The 17,167-nt window shown below is 33.0% G+C and overlaps 1 protein-coding gene across 3 annotated transcripts in view; it reads left to right on the forward strand.

The window, feature by feature from the left end:
* ZNF638 (zinc finger protein 638) overlaps positions 1–17,167 on the forward strand; it is a 96,020-nt gene that overhangs the window by 65,192 nt on the left and 13,661 nt on the right. For 2 of the 3 annotated variants that reach the window (XM_066267350.1, XM_066267349.1), the window contains exons 13-21: positions 471–557; positions 827–895; positions 1,257–1,297; positions 3,229–3,360; positions 5,759–5,887; positions 7,838–7,879; positions 8,378–8,512; positions 9,675–9,800; positions 14,655–14,692. In XM_066267350.1, coding sequence (XP_066123447.1) covers positions 471–557; positions 827–895; positions 1,257–1,297; positions 3,229–3,360; positions 5,759–5,887; positions 7,838–7,879; positions 8,378–8,512; positions 9,675–9,800; positions 14,655–14,692 — 799 coding nt within the window. The remainder of the gene's footprint in view (positions 1–470; positions 558–826; positions 896–1,256; positions 1,298–3,228; positions 3,361–5,758; positions 5,888–7,837; positions 7,880–8,377; positions 8,513–9,674; positions 9,801–14,654; positions 14,693–17,167) is intronic. The other variant, XM_066267352.1, reaches the window with a different exon arrangement.

Consider the following 17,167-nt stretch of genomic DNA (forward strand, 5'->3'; position numbering starts at 1 on the left):
CTTGTTACTGTAAAGATTTTTTCAAAAAATAAATAAATAAATAAATGTTTTTTTCCATGTTAGAAGAATGTATTTTCTTTATAAAGAAATGGAACATTATTTTAAATAAATGTAACATGTTTATACTAATATGAGCTGTTTACTATTACTATTTTTCCTATAGACTAATGTAAAGAATTTGTATAAATTATAAAATATACTTTTGTGTGTGTGTGTGATTGATTATAATGGACGTCTGTCATATTAGGGTTAAATTTGGATCTCATTAATGACTATCAACAAAAATTGTATCTAATTTTTAATTTGATTTTACTTATTGGTAAACAGATTGAAAATAAATAGAAATAAATATATAGGAAAGAACTGCTTTTATAATAAAGTTGAACTATTTATTTACTAATATATTAGTATGAAACACATTAAATGATCAAATAGACCCTGGGAATAATGATTCAGTTTTGCTTTGACAGCAAAATCCAGTGGAAAGAAGTCTCTAGAAGCCAAAAAGGCTGGGATTGTCAAAAACAAAGATGCCATTAAACCTGTGACTGTACCAGGTAACATTGAAATGTCATTTAATGCTTTCTTTTCTTTACATCCTTTTGGTGTACATTTGAGGTGTATTTTGAAATTATTGTTTACACATCTTCAAAGGGATTCTTTTGTTTTTAAAGAGAAACTTATATTAGCTTTGACTTAAATTGGTCATCCTAAAAGGGAGTTGAAGTAACTAAATGAACTAGTAACTAAATGAAGTAACTAAATGTTCCTGTTTAGATTCATTAGTGTGTTTTTCTAAATTATTAAAGCAGAATATTTCATGCAGGAAACTCTGAAATAAAGACCAGTGTGGAAGTGAAAGCCACTGAAAATAGTGCTAAAGGAACTATTTCAGGTAGGCCAATAAAAAATTTATTTTGTTCTTTTATGTTAAAGATAGAAAATAAACTTTTTAAGAAAATAAAGTATTTAACATTTTTTGTGCGGGGTGTGTGTGTTATTAAATTACCAGGTTCATACTTAAGTGCAATTCAGAATATTATGATTTAGATCTTCATTCTGTTTCTTGCTTATTCTGAAATTTTGTTCTTATAATAAAACTAAATTTATTACTTAAAAGCCATTGTTGCTTCTGTAGCTATTACTTACTTAAATTCTCTACTTTTTTGGTCTACATGAAAATTATAGATTTTAATACATTGTAAGATCTTGATAAATATATCTGATGAATTCTTATTTTACTTTTGTTTCTTAAGAAGCTGCTTTGGAGGTTACAGAAAATGAAACAGTTAACAAGGTCAGTTTTTATCTTTTCCTTATTTTTTTTTTAAAGCTTAAGAAAGTTTGAGGTCACATTTTTATTTTAAGCTATAATAAACCCATGTAAAAAATGTACAAGATTTGGCATGGTGAAAAATCCCCATTACTTTTTGACTTCTAAAATATGGTTTTAGTTCAAAAACTTTGAGCTACAGAGTAAGTTCCAAAAATGTAGGAACAGAACATCAATAAATGTACATGTTTATAAGGATTACTTTTCACTGAGAACAAAATGTTAGACCACGATTGTTTGAGTTAACAACAGGTAGTCAAAATAGAACCAATGGAATTTTGTGAAAAAATTATCTTTTTTTCTAGAAGCAAATGAGAACTATGTTAATATTTAGAATACCAGTTCTTTGTGTTTTTAGTGGTATTTGTAATTTTATTTGAAGGGCCTTAAGTCCACTTTATTGTTTTCCTGTGGTTACATGTCATTATAAATATATTAAAATCTCATTGATTTAGAGTTTATTGGTTAAGATCATAAGATCATTCAGGTGCTGAGCGTAAGTGTACTTATTACTGGAAGATCCATTCTACAAATAGTAAGTAGTTTGTCTTCCTGTTTTGTATTAACAAGAATATTTTAAAGCACTAATAGAATATTTTAGATTTACTTAAAGCACTGTAGAAGCAACCATTAATAAACACATTGATGTACTAGTTAAAATCATTCTCAACTGATCTATGAAAATTATCTTTCCACCTATTTTTCATTAAGAAAAGTCAAAAGTTGCCAAACTTACTATATTGAACTTTTTTTTTTTTTTTTTGTATTTTTCTGGAGCTGGAAACGGGGAGGCAGACAGACAGACTCCCGCATGCACCGACCAGGATCCACCCGGCATGCCCACCAGCGGGCGATGCTCTGCCCATCTGGGGCGCTGCTCTGTTGCAACCAGGGCCATTCTAGCACCTGAGGCAGTGGCCATGGAGCTATCCTCAGCGCCCGGGCCAACCTCACTCCAGTGGAGCCTTGGCTGCGGGAGGGGAAGAGAGAGACAGAGAGGAAGGAGAGGGGAAGGGGTGGAGAAGCAGATGGGTGCTTCTCCTGTGTGCCCTGGCCGGGAATTGAACCCGGGACTCCTGCATGCCAGGCTGATGCTTTACCACTGAGCCAACCGGCCAGGGCACTGTTGAATATCTTTGGGGATTTCCCCAACATCCACTGAAGAAAAAATTGGCATTGATGAGTCATGTAGAACAGTGGTCCCCAACCCGCGGGCTGCGGACTGGTACCGGTCCACAGAGAAAGAATAAATAACATTAAACGTTGTCAGAATAACAAATTTAAATGCAGCCTGAATAATGAGGACATGTTCGTTCCTCCTTTAACTTAGCCCAATAAATATCGTAAGTTCAACAATTATATTTAAAAATACCACAGTTTTTATGCTAGTCACATAATTTTATTTTGTGCATTTATCCGTCCCTCCCTAAAGGCTGGTCCGTGAAAATGTTTTCTGACATTAAACCAGTCCGTGGCCCAAAAATGGTTGGTGACCACTGACGGAGAAGAATAAAATCGATCTGAGAGAAGAGAGTGAGGGAAAGGAAGTATTTACTTTTTAGTAGGGATTATAGTCAGGATGCTAAGAGACTAGGTAAGTTTTATATAGTGCCTAAAAGTTATATTCCATAAAATAAAAGGATATGTACTGATTTGGAGCTTGGGGATGTTGGCCTCATAAGGTACAGAAATGGCAATAGTAACTGAAAGGAAGAAGTTATAGTTAGAGACTGGCAAACTTGTGTTTAATTTGAAGTTTAGACTAACCTAAATTGATCAGTTTTACTATTCAGTGCAATTTAAATAGTAACATAACATAATCTGCAGTGTAAGCTTAGGTAAATAGAAAAGCAGTTAAAGAAATTTTAATATCAGTTCTTAAATTTGTTTTTAAGGAAACAGAGGAAATGTGTGTGGTACTTATTTCTGATTTGCCAAATAAAGGATATTCTGTAGAAGAAGTTAACAACCTAGTAAAACCATTTGGTGATACAAAGGATATTTTGATTTTACCTTCTCATAAAAAGGTAAGAGTTGATAATAGCTGTTCTATGCAAGCACATTTTGGAAAACATTAAGTTCACAAAGAAAAAGTTTAAAAGCAGTACCTCAAAATAAATTGCTTTAAGTTGAGGAATTTTTAAAATATAAAACACAGATATCCCTTATTTTGCATTATTCTAATGAAATATGTTTTAATGATAGGGAGGAATAGCTTATTAATATGTCAAAATTTTGCTCAAAATTTTAGTTTAATGGAAAATTTTACATTTTTACTATGTTAATACAGATTTTTAAATGACATAAAATTTTGTAGAGCACTTTTTTGTTAGTATTTCTGCTGTTTTCCCAATGGTACTCAAATGGGAAGTGACCATTTCAGACTCACACTGTTAACAGTACTTAGGACAATGTAGGTTTATTATGTTTTATAATAAGTATGTATTGCTTTAATTTTAAAACAAAAATGTCTTATTAATAGTGAACTGATTATGTAAAGTAATTAATAGAAGTTGAAATAGATTTTAAGAAAATTTAAATAGTAGAGATAACACCATCGAATGGTAGGAGATGATAGATATATGAATGTACTAGAAATTCCAACTGCCCTTTGGTTGTCCCACCTGGCTGCCTGACCTCACCCTTACTTACTGGATAATCGCCCCTGAGGCAGAAAAGTTCCAGAAAAGCTGATTAACCTCTCAAGGAGAAGCGTTCCAGGAAGCAGAAACTGTAAAACCGTAAAAGGGAACATACCAGAACTTTTGACTCAGTACCCCCTCAGGCTCTCCCAAAACGCTATAAAATTCACCCCTAGTCTGTAACCGGTGCTCTTCTCCCCAGGAGAAGTGCCCAGCAGGGCTCCTTTCTTCCTTTCAATAAAGCCTGTTACTCTGGTCTTTTTGGACTCCCATGGATTCCAACAGGAGGTAGTGTTCTTACAATAGAAGACAATTGGTGATCACTAGAGATCTTTAAGACTAGAGTAGGATATATGTTTGATTGGAGCCAGTGTGCTTAAAAAAACAGACTAGGAGAGGAGGGTTAGTGCAAATGAGTTATATGCAATTTCACATTAAAAGTAGATTATTTATATGGTTTCACAACTTTGTAAATATACTGAAAACTATTGAATTGTACACATAACCCTTTGAGTAGTATGAACATTCATGTACATCCTCGTGCCTCCTGACCATCCAGAGTACGATCGTACATGTGCAAGGCAACATTAAAAAACGGCAAATATATGTTCTTCTTGTTTCCATAAATTGGTTATCAAACAAACATGATTTTAAGTTAATAAAACTTTAACTGAAACTAATTTTATTTTTTGAAAAGAAACTCACTCCCAGGGGTTAGTAAGCATGAAAAAAGCTCACTACTCAAAGGGTTAAACAGGTGAACTTTATGTGTGTTTTATATTTCAGTAAAACTGTTTTAAAAACTTTATTTGCAATGTTTAGAAACAGATAAGAATAAAAAGGAATGTATAAATTTTTTTAATATAAAAGTTTTTCTGTGACAATACACTGAAATAGAAAATTGTGGGAATCTGGGAACAAGTAACTCAAATTCATACTTTACATCATATACCAAAATATAAGTTGGTAGATTAAGTACAAAATAAAAATATAGAAAATCTGGATTATTATTTAGTTTTTATTAGAGTTGAGGAGGATTATTAACTATGGAGATTTAATATTTTCCTAGATATTTGGAAAAGTATCATATTCAATTATATAAGCATTTTGCACATTTGTGAAATGATAACAAAAGCAAAATAGAAATATTTGTGTAAAATGGGAAAGGATTCCTATCTACATTATGCTGTAAAATATTATAATTTTTAATAATTTGGTTATTAACATAGACAATTTGTTGTTGTAAAAAGTTACTACTATAAACAAATATATGGAAGATTTTCACCTCATTAAGTAATCTCTTTGCTTACCTAGGTATGAAAATTAAAACCAAAATGTATGAAACTAAATTTTACACCTCTGAAAACGACAAAATGAAAATAACTTGGCAATCATTACACATTTCTTTGGTTTTGTCATCTCTCATATTCTCATATTTTATTGATCATTAATTTACTTAACAAATATTCATTCAATGTCTGCTACATGCTAGACACTGCTGTAGGTACTAAGGATACTGTGATAAATATGATTTTCCTATTGTCATTTACCAGAATGTCCTAATTTTTTCTTTAGTGTTGCCTTATGAGTTTAGCCTTTTGTTATTTCTTGCTTGTGGTTCTAATATTCTGAATTTATTGGCCTCATTTCTGAGGAATGCATTTTTTATCTTAAAAATGTTTGCTAAGTTATTCCTTTTATTTGATTCCTAAGTATGAAATCTTTTCAAGAAAAAATAACAAGATGTTTAATTTTTTTCATTTTTTATAATTTGTTTTAAAAGGCAATTATAGAAATAAATAGGAAATCAGCAGATTCTTTGGTAAAATTTTATACCTGCTTCCCAGTATCAGTGGATGGAAATCAACTTTCAATAACTATGGCTCCTGAAAACTTGAGTATAAAAGATGAGGTAAATATCATCATTCCTATTAAATTTTTATTAGCCTGACCAGGCGGTGGCACAGTGGATAGAGCATTGGCCTGGGATGCGGAAGAGCCAGGTTCGAGACCCTGAGGTTGCCAGCTTGAGCGCGAGCTCATCTGGTTTAAGCAAAGCTCACCAGCTTGGACCCAAGGTTGCTGTCTCGAGCAAGGGGTTACGCTGTCTGCTGTAGCCCCACAGTCAAGGCACATATGAGAAAGCAATCAATGAACAACTAAGGCGTCGCAACGAAAAACTAATGATTGATGCTTCTCGTCTCTCTCAGTTCCTGTCTGTCTGTCCCTATCTATCCCTCTCCCTGACTCTTTCTGTAAAAAAAAAAAAAATTATTATTAGATTTATTGTAGTGTATTATAGTTTTTAGGTTTTTTTTCTTTGGTTCACATTTTTTCGTACACAGTGAGAAAAGGCTTTCTTCTGTTCCTCCATAGTCTGTCGTCCCACCGTTTTAGAGATACTTCTGTTTTGAGGGAATTCTACACCTTTTTGTGTTCATTTGGGAAAAAAGTTAACTATTGCTTGTAAAGTACTTTCTGTACTACTGTCTGTATTCTTATCTGTGTTTTTATCTCCATTAACTGTTATACAAATGAGAATCCCAGAAATTATCTTTAATTTTCTCTTATTTCCCACAAACAGTGTGTCGCTAGGTTTTGCCTCTTTTAAATCCTAAATATTTCTGGAGTTTGTTCCCTGTTTATCCCATTCATTATTGCTTCACCTTTTAAAACAGTAAAGTAATTCTTTGTATCCTCTACCTTCATTTTTTCTTCTTTTTGAAAACCTTTTTGCATGAAGTCATGCGACATAAAATTGAAATCTGTTCAAATTTAACTGATTTTGAAACCCTTCTTTGTTTCTGTGTGAACTGCTATCCACTGCTAAAAGGCATGAGGCAGAGATGTTAGAATCTCTAAAGCAAGGTAGAAATGAATGTAATTTGAAAAAGCCTCCTATTGAGACTCAGTGTGATGCAGTTGCTGGGATTGTTTTATATATGCCAATAGTATTGAAGAGGAAATAAAATAATAAGATAAAGTTCCCTTCTTGTACATGTAAGCATTCCATTAGTTTTGATATTCTTGTCTCGTGCCACTCTTGGCCTATTTGTAATTCAACAACTTCAACAGCTCCAAATTGCTATTCAATTAATGTCCTGTGCTGTTTTTTATTAGCCTACCTTGTTGTTCTTCCTCATCTCCTATTTTGCTTAATCAATTTTTTTTTTTATAATTTAAAAAATTTTTTTGATTTTTTTTTTGGGTTTTTTTTTTATAAAGAGGAAGGGAAAGAGAGATAGAAAAATCGATTTGTTCCTGTATCTGCCCCAACTGGGGATCGAACTGGCAACCTCTGTGCTTTAGGACTGTGCTTTAACCAATTGAGCTATCCAGCCAGGGCAATTTTTTGTTTTTAATTTGAATTATTATACTAGCTGATAAATTCAATCTCCTATTCCTTGTGTATAAATTTGAGTATCTTCTCCTAAATGGTACTATTTTATTAATCATAAAAATATTTTTTTTAATTTATTGATTTGAGAGAGAGAAAGAGAGTGAGAGAAACAGGAACATAAATCTGTTCCTCTATGTGCCCTGACCAGGGATAGAACTGGCAACCTCTGAGCTTAGGAATGAAGCTCTAACCTACTGAGCCATCAGGCCAAGGGCACCATCACCTTATTAATCTTTAATGTACATGGAATAGGATAAATTCAGGTGTAAGGTGTATGGGCAGGGTAAGACTTGCATAACTTGTATAGGAAGACGGTAAGGTTTTGGAAGAAACAGAACTTTGCTGTTATAAAACAACGCTTAATGATTATTTGTAAAAGTTATTTTATTATAAATCTTGGCTAATGAAACATGAATGAGGAAGTGCTTACACTTTCAACCTTGTTCCATTTCGCTTTTCTAGGAAGCTATATTTACAACCTTGATTAAAGAAAAAGACCCAGAGGTAAGTTAGGCAGTAAGTGCTTTTCTATACTTGTTTAATTGATGGAAGCATTGGTTGTTTATGTGTTCACCTGCTAGAAATTAAAGGAAACCTTAGTACTAATTTTAAAATACTGAGGTTATAGAGATTGCAGAAAGGTGTTCTCTTGGTAAATAAGATATCAAAGGTGATGGTAGTCCCTGATGTGAAATATTTTCTTGATATTGGAGCCATATTAAGTGGCCAAATAGGTCAATACCTGTCTGATGGTATTTTCAGTAAATATCATGTTGGTATAAGTAAGATTATATTTCCTGTTTTAATGTACTAATTCAATGATTACTCAGATCTAAAACTAAAACTTTACTGTCTTCATTCATAGAGTCATTTTTTTTTTAGTCTTGGGAGAGGACATCACTTGACCTCTGAAAAATTAAATTATTGTTAATCTATTTTTTACATTTGATACTTTAGCTGTATTTTTTTTTCTATGCTGTTTCTTAAAACAAAACACTACAGGCAAATACAGATAAAATATATAATCGATTCGTACATCTTGATAACTTACCAGAAGATGGACTTCAGTGTGTACTTTGTGTTGGACTTCAGTTTGGCAGAGTGGACCACCATTTATTCTTGAGTAATAAAAACAAGGTAATAAGATCCCTTCTATTTTAGCTGTATGTTCCGTGGGGAACTTAAAACTGAAACCTATATTCTTATGGTCTGCAACTTTTAATTCAGCTTCTGGACTGAATTACCATGTAAGCCTTATTCAGCCTCTTAGCAGAATTATGATAGACCCCAGTGTATTTTCTTTTGGCTGTGACAAAAAGGAAGAGATGGTCTTTCTAAAGTCCATTCCTGCTATAAAGCAGAGTTAGGTTTCTTTGTTAGTTATCTGGAAAGAAGTATAAAGTGATCGTTCCTTCTATATTTTGGCTTTCCCTAAAAGGAATTAATTTCTGTTTAATATTTAACTCAGATATATATCCATTACAAGTAGGTTTTGACGAACTTTATATTACCTAGGAAGGTAGGGTTTCGTATGAAAGTTGGAAAATTTGTTTTATAAAAAGTACCTAATTGACCAACAACTAGTTATTAATTGTGACATGCTTCTAATTGATACGTAAAACATGTTTGGTACTTTAGAAATAGTGGTGTAGGATGGAAGGAAAGTAACAGGTGACATAAGAATTTATGAACCTTTACTTTAGACATTTTTAATTCTTTTGTTTTAAAAAATCAACACTTTCAGTTTTGCTTTGATTTGACAACATTTTAATTATTGTTTACTTTTGTTTACTTTGAAATAAGGATTAACCTTACCTTTTTAGTCACATATTTAAAGTCTGGAAAGGTATATATTTATACCTTAAAAATGAAAAAAGAAATATTTTTATTATAAAATATATAACAAAATTTACCATTTAACTATGTGTAAGTTTCAGTTCAGTGGCATTAAGTATATTCCCATTGTTGTGCAATCATCACCACTATCTATCTTCAGAACTTGTTTTCATCTTTCCAAACTGAAACTGTCCATTAAATGGTAATTCCCCATTCTACCTCTTTCTAGCCCCTAGCAACCACCATTCTACCATTCTGCTTTCTATGAATTTGATTACTCTGTGTACATCATATAAGTGGAGTCATACAGTATTTGTCATTTTGTGACTGGCTCATTTCACTTAGCAAGTCTTCCAGTATGTGTTTGGAACCTGGGGCCTCAGCTTCCCAGGTTGACACTCTATCCACTGTGCTACCATCGGTCAGGCAGAACTATTCATTATTTTTTTTATCTTCTCCAAAGGCAATTCTTCAGTTAGATAGTCCTGAATCTGCTCAGTCAATGTACAGCTTTCTGAAACAAAATCCACAGAACATAGGTGACCATGTATTGACCTGCACATTATCTCCAAAGGTGGACTCATCAGAGGTAAGATTTCTTTGTATCAACTTTTGTGCTTTTAGAAAATGATGAAAGTATAAAGGTCATTCTTCTAAAAGCTAGATGATGTACACTGAAGGTAATTTCAAGGTTTTTCTTGGGCAGTAATGAAACTAATTATGAGTTTATATTCTTTCACTTAAAAATTTGTTTAGCAATCACTATTCCAATTTTTGTGTTTTATGGAGCAGTATAAATTTGAGAATAAATGGAGATAATTTTGAAAATGTAGCATAAAACTTATTTGGACATGTGTAGAGTGATTTCATAAGTGTAATATGATTATCTCTAGAAAGCAGAGACTATTTTGAGTTCTTTTTGTCATTGTCCTGGTAGAAAGAAGTTTTTTTTATTTCTTTATTTGTTTAAATTATATTATAAACTCTCATCTTATATAAGAAATAAGATTTTACAGACTCTTGGCTTATTCAGTAATAATACATGTATGAAAACTATGAATAATAGTCCATCTTTGAAAGAAAGAAATTCAAACTGATGTTTTTTCTCTCTTAATAGTTTCATTGTAGCTCAGTAGGGCTTATATTTGGTGACTGCATTTCTTTTGTTTGTTAATCTGCCAAAAATTCTGTGCTAGATCAAGAAAATGAAAATTCACATTAAAACCAAATGAAATAGCCTGACCTGTGGTGGCGCAGTGGATAAAGCGTCGACCTGGAATGCTGAGGTTGCCGGTTCAAAACCCTGGACCTGCCCGGTTAAGGCACATATGGGAGTTGATGCTTCCTGCTCCTCCCCCCTTCTCTCTCTCTCTCTCTCTCTCTCTCTCTCTCTCTCTCTCTCTTCTCTAAAAATGAATAAATAAAAATTTAAAAAAAACCCGAATGAAATAGAGCTGTATAAGTAAGTGCACCATGATAAGTGCTGATGCATGGTGAGGGGGTTATTTAACCTGATAATTTCAGAAAAAATTTAAAAGTTTTTAGTCCTTTTTTCTCAACAGAACATTATTATTATTATTATTATTATTATTATTATTATTATTATTTACAAGGACAGAGAGAGTCAGAGGGATAGACAGGGACAGAGGACAGACAGACAGGAATGGAGAGAGATGAGAAGCATCAATTATCAGTTTTTCGTTGTGAGACCTTAGTTGTTCATTGATTGCTTTCTCATATGTGCCTTGACCGGGGGCCTTCGGCAGACCAAGTAATCCCTTGCTCGAGCCAGCGACCTTGGGTCCAAGCTGGTGAGCTTTTTGCTCAAGCCAGATGAGCCCGCGCTCAAGCTGGTGACCTCGGGGTCTCGAACCTGGGTCCTCTGCATCCCAGTCCGACGCTCTATCCACTGCGCCACCACCTGGTCAGGCCAGAACATTATATTTTTAAAACTTTGTTTTTGAATACTTTTTTTGCTCTGTTCAACTAAGTTCAGAATTATAAAATACACTGATTCTCCAGAACTAGTTCTTCCAGAAATATAATCCTAAATAATTAGAGTTAATGAAATAAGTGAAATTTACATAAAACCTTTGCCTGAATTAATACTTTACTTCTAAGCCCTTACTCAGAATCTTACTCTTATAATTTACTAAATTGGAGATCCTATTTATCTTAATGCGAAAGTCTTAGCTTAGCTACACCACTAATAAGCTAGCCTTGGGATCTTGAGCATGTCTGATCCAGTGTCTGTTACAGCCATTCAGTAAGTGATATATTGGATAGTAGAGGTACGTAGACTATTTTCAAGGTATTATAATTGTCTGTGTGAGAATGAAAGCCTAAACTAGGGAATAGACTATGACATTGAAGTGAATCCTGCTCCCAGAGTTTTAATTAATAGTTTTTAATTTACCATGTTTATTATGAATTAACATCCTTATATTACCCTCCCTTCAAATGGTCCTCCCTGCTTTTGTTATTTCCAAGTTACTTCTATCTGTAATCCCTTTTAGTCTTTAGTTCTGTAATTAGAGTTCCCCACATAGGAAGCATGAAAGCTTAATTCTGAGTACTAAAAACCAGTGCCTACATGTTTGACAACTTGATTATGAAGGTACTTACTGCAGAATTCAGTAATAACAATAGTGGGCCTATAAAGAAGGAGGTATTATATCTATAATTTGTATACTCAGAGTTGACTTTCTTATATTCTCAATCATTTCTCAAAATGATGCTATGTTTTTGTTCACTATTTACATTATGGCTTTCCTATACAGTTTAGGAATTGTTTTTTGTTACTTGGAAAAAAGAAGGCTATTATTTAGGTCATATAATACAACTTACTATTTGTTAAATAGAATCTATTTGCTTCTTAGAGCTATTCTTTAAACTCCTCTAAGTTTTTTGCCACTTTCTTTGTAAAGCATCCATGTACTTTGATTTTTTTATTGCTCTTCTGAGTTATTTTTGTTATTTTTTTTAATTCTGTATCTCCCGCTCTTGGATTACATTTCCGTACAGTAGAGTATGGTGTCAAGTAATTTTTCCTAGAAAGTATGTGTGGGCAGTAAAATTTCAAAATATGAATTTTTGCATATTTGAAAATCACTTTATATTTACATACGTCATTGATAGTTTGTCTAGGTGGAAAATTCTATGCTCAGATTGTTTTTTCTAACCAGTATTGTTGAGAAGGCTAATTCCAATTATACCTTTATGTATTCTATTTTTTCTCTCTGAAAGCTTTTGGCATTTATTTATTAAACAAATATTTTTATAATTTCTTTTCTGTGCCAGCTTGTTTTAGACATTGGAACACATTGATGAACAGAGGATCAGTGTCCCAATCTTCAAGAAGCTTATTTAGTGGAGAAGATGGACTATAAATAGATAAGAAATAGATATAATGTCAGGTGGTAAGATGTGTTATGAAGTGCTATGGAGACAAATAAATCAAGAAAAAAGGTTCGAGAGTGATGGATGGGGATATGTGTATTTTAAAGTGATCATTGATAGACCTTCTGAAGTAGAGTTTGAGAAATCTGAAGCAAGTAAGAGAGCAATAACTCTATGAATGTATCAAAGAGAAGAGGTTTTTTGTTTGTTTGTTTTTTTTACAGAGACAGAGTCAGAGAGAGGGACAGACAGACGGGAACGGAGAGAAATGAGAAGCATCAATCATCAGTTTTTTGTTGTGACATGTTAGTTGTTCATTGATTGCTTTCTCATATGTGCCTTGACCTCGGGTCTTCAGCAGACCGAGTAACCCTTTGCTCAAGCCAACAACCTTGGATCCAAGCTGGTGAGCTTTTGCTCAAACCAGATGAGCCCGCTCTCAAGCTGGTGACCTCAGGGTCTCGAACCTGGGTCATCCCCATCCCAGTTCAACTCTCTATCCACTGCGCCACCGCGTGGTCAGGCAAGGAGAAGAGGTTTTTAGAAGAGCAAAGGCCTCAAGGACATCTGGTGTTTCAAGAATCTTCAAGGAGGATCATTAAGGCTAGTGCAGTAAGCAAGGTGTTATCTTGGTTTGGGACTTAATTTCTTACATCTGCTTAGAACACTCAAGGAATTTATAAAATCTAAAGATTAGTGTGTTCCTGCACCTAAGGAAAGTTTTCCTTATTATCATTTCTTTGGTTATTTATTCTCATAAATAAAGAAGCAAGTTGGCTAATAAAAGGTATCTGGTATAGATTTCCTCTACTGTCATATAAGGTTTTTCTCTTAACAGCTTCTCCATGAGTGGGAAGACTGCTTGGAAACACTGTGGATGGGGCTTATCAACTGCCATCTTTAATTTCAGGTTTAAATCATGATATAGATCAGATACCCACCAGATACCCCAGTAAAAAGGGCCGGTACTCTGAGATGCCCAGCGCCCAGACAGGAATCTCTTTTTATGTAAAAAAAAAAAAATATTTAAGTGCAATTCTGTTTTTAATTTAACAAAATCTAGAGAAAGATAATTTCAACTCAGAGCACAAAATTCCCACAGAAAATGCCTCCAGCTAGCACGTATAAGCTTTAAAGGACATATATTTTTGCTGTTTTGTTCACTGATGTGTGCTAAGTGCCTGGACCAATATTTGTTACATAGACACTGAATTCCTGCTTTCATTTTGGACCCCAAAACATCGCTTCAGACACATGTTTAAAAGGATTATTATTAAGTTTTTTTCCAGCACTTCTATGTCGTTTGAGTAAAAGTATTTAAGTTAACTAGTTTCCCTTATAAATAGAAAATTTTAAAGTAATAATTGCATAATTGAAGATATTTCAGGTTGATTATTTTCATTCTTAGCAAAAGGTAGTCTCAGGCTTCTAAACTTAAAATTTTTTTCCCCTATTTATGTCAACATTAAGGAAACATATTTTTCGCCAGACCAGGTAGTGGCACAGTGGATAGAGCGTTGGACTGGGATGCGGAGGACCCAGGTTCGAGACCCCGAGGTCGCCAGCTTGAGCGTGGGCTCATCTGGTTTGAGCAAAGCTCACCAGCTTGGACCCAAGGTCGCTGGCTCGAGCAAGGGGTTACTCGGTCTGCTGAAGGCCCATGGTCAAGGCACATATGAGAAAGCAATCAATGAACAACTAAGGTCTCGAAACGAAAAATTGATGATTGATGCTTCTCATCTCTCTCTGTTTCTGTCTGTCTGTCCTTATCTATCCCTCTCTCTGACTCTCTCTCTGTCCCTATAAAAAAAACAAACTTATTTTTCTCAATTGCTGTATGACTTATTCTCTAACTTGAATGAGAAAAAATTCTACAACCTGATAAGTTAGTTATGTGGATATTGAAAACAATTTTAATATATTTTAAGGTTTAGTTATTTTTTCTTTTTAGCTTAGATTTTAAGAAATGAAATCATTGCATTTATGGGTTAAATATTTAAAATCTAGTAGAATAGCCCTAATAAAATGTGGAATTATGTTACAGGCTCAAGCTGAGAAACACCAAGAACTAGGAAAAGAAAGGTATGTTGCTTTAAGTTTGCTAACACTTTTTATGTTACTAAATTACTACATTTCTGTATTTTGTAGTAGTTGTTCACATGTAGCAAAAAATGCATATTTTATGTATTCATTTTGTATATATGTGTGTTGTGGTTTTCTCTTTCAGTTTTGTTTGACCAAGAGGTGTGTTTTTGTTTTGTTTTTTGTTTCTTAATATTTACTGACTTTATTTTTAGAAAAACTGTATAAATACAATTTGAAGTAAATACATAAATATGACCTGTTTCTGAAATGTTTTGTTAAGGCTCTTGAATAACTCAGCTTTGTTATCAGTATTGTATTCTTCATGTTAGATTTTTGTTCCAAAATAATTACAAACAATAGTAAAACTTTAATCTTTTTTCATAGTCTTTTGAAATGTTATTGACTTAAAACCAAAATGGTAATATTTCATGTATATTTTGATATTTTTTTAAAAGCACTGGGGTAGGGGAAGGGATATTTGTAAAACAAAGTAATATGTACACTGCTTTATATTTTCAGAGGATGAAAGCTTGTTCTTCAGAGTCTACACAAACTTTGTTTAGACCACGTGGTCGTCTTAGTCATTTTATTTTCTCATCCTGATGATCCACTCTTATCCCTATCTTTGCCCCACTAATGAGTAACCTCTGTTTTACTAATCATTGAGATTTACTGATTTAGAATTCTTTTCCCTCTTTTATATATTGAGTAATTTGCCCTTATTTGATAGAGTTAATGTGGTTAAGAGCTTTTAAGTATGAAGGAGCATTTTGTGTTCAAATATGGAGAGTTGAATTGTTCTACTTGATGCACTTCTAGTTTTAAAGATGCCTGAAAAACAGGAAAATAGGATATCTTACTGATTTTTCTTCTCAGTAATTAATTTTTATGAAATGAGACTTTTAAATGATAAAGGTGGTTATGAGTATATTAAGATATGTTCGTAACTTTAAGCAATAGGTTTTATTATGTGTCTGCACAGACTTTTTAAAGTTGTACATTATTATACCAATTATATTCATACGCCTAAGAAGTAATGCCAATAGCCATGTTTGATATTAAAGCCCATAAAGGGCTTAATAAGTAACTGCCATATTTAGTAGTAAAGCTAGACCTACAGTTTGGCCACAGTAACTGGTTGGCTCTTTGAAAAATCTATTTTATTATTTTATCTGATAAAGTTTCTTTTAGGTCTGTAAGAGTAAGTATCATCTGTGTTTTGGTCATTTTTTCCCCTCTACTTTTCCAACTTAATATAAAACATATTTTTCAGTGTAAAAAATTCTAGCACTAATAACTTTTTAATTTTTATTTTGCACTCAGTTTTTTCCTAACTTATATGACATTAGAGAAAAAGTTATGGAGGCCCAAATACTTCACATTTGTTTATTGGAGTAAACTGATCCTGAGAAAATACTGGTGCTTTTTTCTTTTTCTTTTTTTCTCTCTTGGTGCCTTTTTTTTTTTTGAAGTACTTGTGGATACTAATTCATAATGAGTATGACCCTTTTGTTTAAATATATTACCTACTTAAAAGAAATCTCAAATGCATATATTAGTAATTTAATAATAGCTCTACATTTTGCCTGTTCTCATCTCCCCCATGTAAACATTTATTTATTATATAATTAAAGCTCCAAATAAGGATGCAAGTTAAAAATTTCAACAATTCATTAGTAATGTTGGAAGTGTCCAGTGACTCTCTGAAATAAATACTAATCTTGAGTATTGTTAAGTCTCAGTCTAAAGTTTCTTGTAAAGTATATGGTATAGTATTGTTAACATTTGTTCTCATGCCCAGCTTTTATTGTATGCCTTCTCTGAAAATTTTGAAACTTTGGTATTGTAGGATGGGGATGGGACAGAGGGTGAGAAATTATTACTTGTATCCTGAATGTCTTACTGGAATCCTTCTTTTGTGCAATTTCCAGAATATGATTGTTTTCCTTTGATCTTTTGAAAGACTGGCTGTGTGATAATGTTAATAATTTCATTTATTTGATATTTCAAATTGACTTTCCACGCTAACTGGAAGAACACTGAGACTTTTTTCCATATTAGACAGAAAACTAGATATTTTGGTAAATTCTATGAAGAAAGCACTGTAATTAAAAAAGCTAGCCTACAAGAAACAAATATGGGATTAAGGCATTTTTCCAAGTAGGTTTGTGCTTTCTGTTTGAAATGTGGAACTGCTGCGTAGTAATTCATTTTGTAGAGAAAATAATTTCTTAAAAAAATTTTTTAGACATACTTTAAGTATAGTAAAGGGGAATTACTTGCTGTATCATAGAGCCAGGAGTCAAAATCTCCATTGCTATTCTTCTAGCGGCAGCCCAGTAGATTGGTATATGTAAAATCTTTAGGATTAACGTACATTTCTGTAAGAAGGCAGGAATTTGAATTTAATCCTTATTATTGGAAACGAGTCTTGTAATTTGAAAACTAAACCTTCTGCTAGTGACCAGATAG

The sequence above is a fragment of the Saccopteryx bilineata genome, chromosome 3, assembly GCF_036850765.1.
Source record: "Saccopteryx bilineata isolate mSacBil1 chromosome 3, mSacBil1_pri_phased_curated, whole genome shotgun sequence".
Lineage (NCBI taxonomy): Eukaryota > Metazoa > Chordata > Mammalia > Chiroptera > Emballonuridae > Saccopteryx > Saccopteryx bilineata.